This window comes from Labrus bergylta, chromosome 19 (genome assembly GCF_963930695.1).
Source record: "Labrus bergylta chromosome 19, fLabBer1.1, whole genome shotgun sequence".
NCBI lineage: Eukaryota > Metazoa > Chordata > Actinopteri > Labriformes > Labridae > Labrus > Labrus bergylta.
The window spans coordinates 17,050,942-17,058,388 of NC_089213.1; the positions used below are offsets into that span (position 1 = coordinate 17,050,942).

Genomic DNA, 7,447 nt, shown 5'->3' on the forward strand with positions numbered 1-7,447 from the left:
ATAGCCTACCTCCAGCATGTCCTCAATCTTTAGCTGTTGCTTTCACAGTGAGTCTGTGACCCCTTGCCATCCTCGGAAAAACTTCCACTTCTTCTGTAGCTCAGCAGACTGGAGTTACATAACTGAGAGCAGACATACTAATCAACAACATCATGTTGTTTGTGCAAGTGTTTGACCTATGGCTCCGAGCCTCAGACATACCATATGACTGGTCTTATTGAAAAGGTGCCGTGAACTCCACTGGGCTGAGTGCACTATGGGTTAAGATGAGCATTAGAGAGTCAGAGAATAGGAGGTTATTAGCTTTAAATGCCTGGAGGCAAGAAGAGAGGTAGAGAGGGCGAGCTCAGAGTGTTTTCCGCCTGCTATAGATTCCATGTTTAACCCTCATAACTTCACCTTATCTTTTGGCTTAGAGTTACAGTGAACACTTGGACATAAAAAGTCATGACACAGTCGTCTGTATGTTAATTAAAGGTTTGCTGTTCAGTCATGTGCTCATCGGGTCTTTGCAGTCACATGGCATGCTAGCTGTGCTGCATTATAACGTTATAGCTCCAGCCTCAAAAAAACTTAAATGAGAACATGTTTATGGAAATTCCCCTCTCTGTAAAAAAAAAAAGAAAATGGAGGCTATTGATGTGTAACAAAAAGAAAGTGATCAGTTGGAGCGTTGGGAAGGTGGATGGCTCCCTCTGCTGTTGACTAGTGATAAGGTTTGACTTCACTTCTTTATTTTGGACAGAGTCAGTCAGAAAACATCACTTTGAGGGTTCACTCCCAGGTGTTTCCACTTATTTAGCTTGATTTGGTTTCTTCTCATGACTGTGTGAGTGTTCAGACCGCTTGTTTGTCATCGCTCTTGCTCTCCTGTTAGTTATTTTGCACCTATGGGTGTTCTACAGGTGAAGTTTTGGCATGTTACAGAGGACAAAAACTTTGGCAAATTTCCATTAAGCGGCTTTGGTTCCAGTATGCTGAAGGCATTATTAATGTTATCTCTAACACCTGTGCTTTTTCTACTTTGACTGATCACAATCTGAAAAATCTGATTAACTGAGACATTGAAAACCACTCAGGGTTTGCAGGCGGATCATGCAGCGCTCCCTGTAGAACTACAAAACTTGCACAGAAGTATGCCGACACCTGAATATTAAACTCTTATATGATTTTTAAACATCTTTGGACTCGTCCATTTGCGTTAACCCCTCAACTATAACAGTAGCCACTCTCCTGAAAGAGCTTTTTTAAGACGTTGGCACTACTCTGAAGAGATTTGGTCGTGAAGGAGATAAAGTTTGGAGTCAGGACAGATTCCATCCAAAAGATCAAGATCTAGTTCATAGACCAAGGGAAAATGGGAAGATTGCAGACGATAGATTTGAAGTGAATGCACACGTAAAGATTTTCAATTCAGTCCTCTAAATTACCAGCACTCATAAAATGTCATTATTTCTGTCCAATTGGAGGCCTTCTCACCAAGATCTGTTAGTTTTTAATGTGATTCTGTTTGCTGAATACATTCATACCTTTCAGGAATGTGCAAAATACATTAACACATGCATTTAGAGCATTTACTGAAGTCAGAGTTCTTTTTACATGTAATAATATGCATCTAAATAAATACAACCATATATTTTACTACACAAGCAGTGTAAAATAGACTTTTTTTTTTTTTTTACATATTATTTCTTATTTGACTATTTGCAATCCTTAAAACAGGAACAAAAAAGCAGAGTGGCAGAGTGAAGCAAATATATCATATTCTGTAGATTGACTGTAAAGGTTCACTACTTCAGCCACTATTTATAGTACATTTAGGATGCCCTGGCTTTACGTCTTTTCTATCCATTAATCAGGCACCTTTAGGAGCTACTAGTTGCTCAAAGTGCCACTGTTGTCGGGGTTGATGGGTGCAGGGACGCAGGAGCAGACCTGCTGGGCTGGTGTGGGTGCTTTGTGTGACTCCTCCTTCTTTTACAGCCTCCACACATAACTGTGACTGCTGGTGGACAAGTTGACCGCTCAGCTGAAAGAGAAAAACAGACTCACTGAGTTACACAAACAGCCACTGAGATCATGCGTACAGAGTTTAAAACAGAAACTTCTCTGACGTGCCTTTATGAACTTCCACTGAAGTCTGCTGCTGGTCGGTCGTTGTTTGGCGCACGGAGACGCCACCACCCGCTCTCCATCTACGTCAAGACACAGAGCCCCCATTGGACCGAAGCGCACCTCAGAGTCAGAGTTCAGATCGCAGTGCTGCAGTGACAAGAGAGATTTTCTTTTCAACTGTGCTCCATCTACGTTTCTGCAACTGTTGTGATAGTTACCTGGCTGCCTGTCCCGCTGCAGGGTGCTATAACCATGACCCCACCATGCAGATCATGACCTCGAGGAAGGTCTGCACAGCTGCTCGTGCCCACGTTGTACAGCTTCAGACAAGGACAGGTGGGACACATAAGTCTGTCATGTCCATCAATTGTGGAAAAGTATAAATTGTGTGTTAGTGTGTGTGTGTTTGTTACCTCTCCTGACAGAGCAGGTCTGTCCTGAGGGATGTAAAGCTGTGGATAAACCGTTGTCAGGTACCAGTGGAAGTTCCTGCACCCCAGACTCCTTTTAAGTCTCAGACGCTCTGTGATGTTCGGACTCTCAGACTGATTTAAAAAACAAAAGAAAAAGAAAAAGAAAGAACAATCAGGTCCTTTTGTTCCCTTTCCCCTCATCCTCTAAATAATCTTTTAAGCGAATCCAAACTTACACACCTGCCTAATGAAATGAGCGAGAGTGTCCCTCCTGTAGAAGATCTTCCTGAAAGCATCCATCCAAGTGTCTGCGACCCGGATTTTGTTCCTCTGGAGAACCTCCTGATCCGGGAGGAGGTAAGGCAGATGGTGGTGGCCTACGTGAGCCACACGGGAGCAGGGGACCACCTCCATGGAACCCCCGCAGGACCACACCTAGGATTTCAGGGAAGCTTTAGCAAAAGTTTGACTGTTCAATTAATATCACGAGAGAGGTTTGAATCGTCTTCATGTTTTCCAGAACATGCTACAATAACACATTGTGAATTTTCAGAATCAGAATTTTTTTATTTTTTTTTTATGTTTTCAGAGGGAAACGAGTGGTCAAGTAACATTTTCCTCTCACACTTGAGCTTTTGACAACTGGCCCAGAAATTCCAAGACCTTTATTCAACCTGAGATTTCCATTTGTAAAAGGCATCGCGTACCAAAACAACATTCCTGAGGACCTGACAGAAGGCAACTTAATCACTCTCTCACAAAAGCATGGCTACAAAAAGAGCTAACAGGACGTCTCTTTGTCCTGTTTGACCCAAAAGGTTTTTGAAAGTGGACATTCAAAAGTGTTTTATCTACCCTGATTGACAGCTCAATTTGCTCTCCTCCCCACAGAAGTATCCCTGGGTCATAGGCTCCCACGCTGTGGAAGAAATGTCTGTCCATGGCCACAACTCCTCCTCCTAATGCTGGACTCCTGAAAGGGACAGAATGCTTTGTGATGTTTTCTGGCTTGTGACCTTTGAATGAAAAATTAAGTTGCGATTTCTTCTCAAAGGTTTGCTATTCTAGTAAGCAGTTGAAGCACAGAGTGAAGAGATGAAATCCAGGAAAGAATGACTAATGGTTTTGATAAATAGGGGTGGGACAAAATATCAGTACGGCAATAAAGCGTCACCCTGACTTATGGGGAACTATTATTGAATCACTGGTGCCAAATATCGATTTTAATTTGTCAAAAAATGGAAAAAATGTGGCAATTTAAACAGATTGCCACGGCAATTTGCCTCAACGCGTCACTACCTCATGACTCCTCTCAGTGGCACTTAAGCAATAAAAAGGGGAAGAAGAAGTTGACAGCAAGATCAAGAATAAGAAGTCAGTGGGCCATGTCGAAGAGGAGGAAAAAAAAGTGAAGAGATGTAACTTGAAAAGATATCAAACTGACACTAAATTGCAGAAAATTAATACATTAATCCAGCACTTTATCTTTTTAGGGGAATTTTTATAGATTCCAGTGCTTCTCAAACTGTGGGGTGCAGAACATGAAAGGGGGGGGAAGGGGGGCTTGCACAGGGGTGTGGCCAAAAAGGATGGGCTGGTACCGCATTGAAATAGTAATTTGTCACCCCAGGTTCCAAGCCATAATCCTAAACTATGATCACCTATTTGACCTGTCAGAGGCAGGGTTTATGTTCAAACTAACGACTTGGGCTGTTTCACAACAGACTTTCTTTGTTTTTCCATGTTGCACATTACATTTTAATTTTTTAGACACATATCTTTTCGAGTCCTCAAAGAAATGAGCCTAGAAGATTTTAATGATGCTACTCTGTTGTCTTACTTTTGAAGCATAAAAAATATATATTCAAATCTTTTAAAGTATTTCAAGTAGATATGATTATTTGATATAGAAATGGAAAACAATGTTATTTCTTTCTGTGTTTGCAAACACATACAATAATGGAGAAATAATGTTCACAATTTTGATGGTATTTCAAAACATTGGAACGGGCCCTTTTAGTTATCATTTTGTTCCGGTAATGTAAGTAGTTACTTATCACAGAATCCCTGTAGCATGATATCATCGTTATCATGGTTCATGTATTGTCTATCTTATTGTATCGTATCACATCGTATCACATCATATCATTAGTTACTCTGCGACTCCCACGCCATTAGTAAATAAATATTTTACTTTCTTTTTTTCATCTTTTTTTAACATCAAGTAAATTATTTGGTCTACCTTGCAAGCCTTTGGGGTCTCAGTGCTCACAATGGGAGTCATTGGGCGACAAGAAGACACCTTTATTGCAGTTTTGAAAAAACTGAATATCTGAATGAATATCTAATTTACATTTCTCTTAAATTTCCTCTAAGTTGCAGGTCATCATATCTGCACCTTTAGATGAGATTAAGATAAAGCTAAATGTAACAGTGCTTTTTCTCAGGCTTCACTAAGCTTTGGAAAAAAGTTTAAAGTATTATAACTCAAGTCATAAAAACTTGAGGGCCTCTAAACTCACGACACAGGTTGAACAGCTGAGTCTTGTTCTTTATCTGGCAGATGATGATAAGATTCCCAGTGGAAGTCAAGCCTCCAGTCGAAAACTCCCCTCACTGGCCACTGGGTGGCGTTGTACTGAAAGGTCTGCCAGTCAATCACATCCATGATGGGGGACACCACTCTGGTCCTGCACAGAAATACACCACATTCATCTGAACATACATTTTAATATGCAAATATCTGTTTTTCTTCTTGTCAGTTATGCCGATTAAAAATTAAACGTCATGAATAGGAAGTGCATGTCTGTCTATCAAAGATCTGGGTGAATAAGGAGATTTAACATTCTTGACTAGAGTTTCTTTGTTTACTTTTCTCTCAGTATTCATTGCCTTCAACAGTGATATTAGTCCTGAAAAATAGGGGTGGGGGGCCCAAGTCAGTGCTCATGTCAGTCAAGTTCAGAGACTAGACACTCACTGTCCTTTGTTGGCTTCTGTTCTGGTACACCTTTGTTATCTGAGATATTTCTCCCTAAATGCCACGTGTGATGTGATTCTCGCAGTGAACAAATTAAAGGAGGGAAGACAGAGAAGAAGAAGGATCGGGGTCAGACATGTGGCTGAGTGTTTACAGATTCCAGCTCTGAGAGTTCAGCCTAATTAGCCAGACTGATCAGAGCCACACTGCAGGCAGCCTCAGACACAAGACCTGAGCCAAATCTCGAGAGCACACATGCAACATGTATCCTCTGTTTTACTAATGAAGGAGGACAGGTTATAAATGACAGCCCTCCATCCTCTCACTCACGTCAAGTGCTTCTGTCAAACATTTGAAAACAACAGCTTTATCCTATTTTTCCATTATAAGTCTTTTTGCATTTAACCAACAGAGCAGTTAACAAAATCATTGTGATTTAACAGAACTTATCTGAAGAGGAATTTTGTACTGCTGTTTATTATAAGCAGGGACGTATCAGGGTGCAGCCCTGGGTGGCATGGGCACCCCAGAAATCCGTTTTGCCATTTTATGAAGTATGATTGGCTATCTGTTCAATCGGAGGAGAGACTAAGGTTCAAACATTTCCAGGCAACTTTTGAGGCATTAAAATATAGAACATTGTGTTTTCTTAGAATTTTTACTGTGCCTTTTGGCAATATATCTTTTTTATTGAGTCATTAAATAATTCATATCATGCAACTGTGTTGCTTTTTTTAATTTAAAAAAACATTCAGGGATGTAACAACTTTAAAATAAGACCGGGTAGATACAAGCTTTTTGGAAAGTATGAGTAAATACAATTCATTTATGTGATCCTTCATAACTAAGTGCCCACTTGGCCGACATGGCCAGACATGATTAGATTAGAGTACCTGTCCTGAGCTATTCTTTCCAGAAGTGGTTCCAGCCATCCCTTCTGACATTCACAGTGGGAGTCCACGAACACCAACACCTCCCCTGCAGCTCGAGCAGCTCCCAGAGATCGGCACCCTCCCACGCCCAGGCGCTTGGTGCTGCGAATCAAACGCACCCCGTCCAAATGAGACACATACTCACTGAGCACGCTCTTCAGGTGTCCTGAGGAGTGAACACAAACATTAACGTGAGATCAGCACTGGTAACGTGTACGTTTGGGGTCCAATAAGAGAGACTCACCGTGCTGGCTGAGGTCGTCCACCAGCAGAATCTCTTGCAGATACTGTTTGGGTGCTGAATCCAGCACGGTGTGCACAGTGCGCAGCAACGTGGACCAAGCCTCGTCGTGGAAGCAGATAATAACACTGGCTGACGGCAGAGCCTCGCTGTACTGCTCCCCTAAACACCTGGCAAATGTTTGAAATAAATGCACATTAGTCAAAGCGACGTCTTCATTTGATATATTAAAAAGGGCATTTTCAGAGCGATGTCATGGTTTTGGTCGTGCGCCACTCACTCAGGATGGCGCACCTCGGGAAACCTGCGATGCAGTGAAATACTCTCACTGATCACCTCGTTGAAACCAAACTTTTGGACATCAGACAGCTCCACCTTCTTCTCAGAATCCCTCAGTTGTGTCTGCACTTCTTTCCCAACTTCGCCGTGCGTCGGCGGCGCAGGGGTGGTGGAATCCTTATTTGACCCGGTTAGAATCACCTTATAACTCCCCTTCCTCTTCGGCGGATTCTTTATGCCTTGCGTCGATGGCACAAATAAGAGCTGGTCTTCTTGAAGAGATTTTAGTGGGGCAATATTCAATCCAAGCTCTAACGCAGGGTCCCTTGAGTCCACGATGATCTCCAGGTCTGGTCTGGGGATTCTCTGGAGGGGGCGGCGGGGAGGACTGGGGTTCTGATGACTTTGATCCTGGTCCCGGTTTAAGAGGTCCGACAGCGCCAGAGTGACCAGGGCGAAGCCTAGGAGCAGCAGCCAGAGGCAGAGC

General features: G+C 42.4%; 1 protein-coding gene across 1 annotated transcript in view; it reads right to left on the reverse strand.

The window, feature by feature from the left end:
- Positions 1–1,478: 1,478 nt before the first annotated feature.
- LOC109994632 (polypeptide N-acetylgalactosaminyltransferase 15) overlaps positions 1,479–7,447 on the reverse strand; it is a 6,617-nt gene continuing 648 nt past the window's right edge. The window contains exons 1-10 of the mRNA XM_020648064.3: positions 6,962–7,447; positions 6,685–6,851; positions 6,402–6,606; positions 5,051–5,218; positions 3,384–3,501; positions 2,769–2,963; positions 2,529–2,660; positions 2,334–2,435; positions 2,119–2,262; positions 1,479–2,029 (exon numbers count right to left, since the gene is read on the reverse strand). The exon at positions 6,962–7,447 is cut by the window's right edge and continues 648 nt beyond it. Of these exons, the coding sequence (XP_020503720.2) occupies positions 1,856–2,029; positions 2,119–2,262; positions 2,334–2,435; positions 2,529–2,660; positions 2,769–2,963; positions 3,384–3,501; positions 5,051–5,218; positions 6,402–6,606; positions 6,685–6,851; positions 6,962–7,447 (1,891 nt within the window). The 3' untranslated portion in view covers positions 1,479–1,855. The remainder of the gene's footprint in view (positions 2,030–2,118; positions 2,263–2,333; positions 2,436–2,528; positions 2,661–2,768; positions 2,964–3,383; positions 3,502–5,050; positions 5,219–6,401; positions 6,607–6,684; positions 6,852–6,961) is intronic.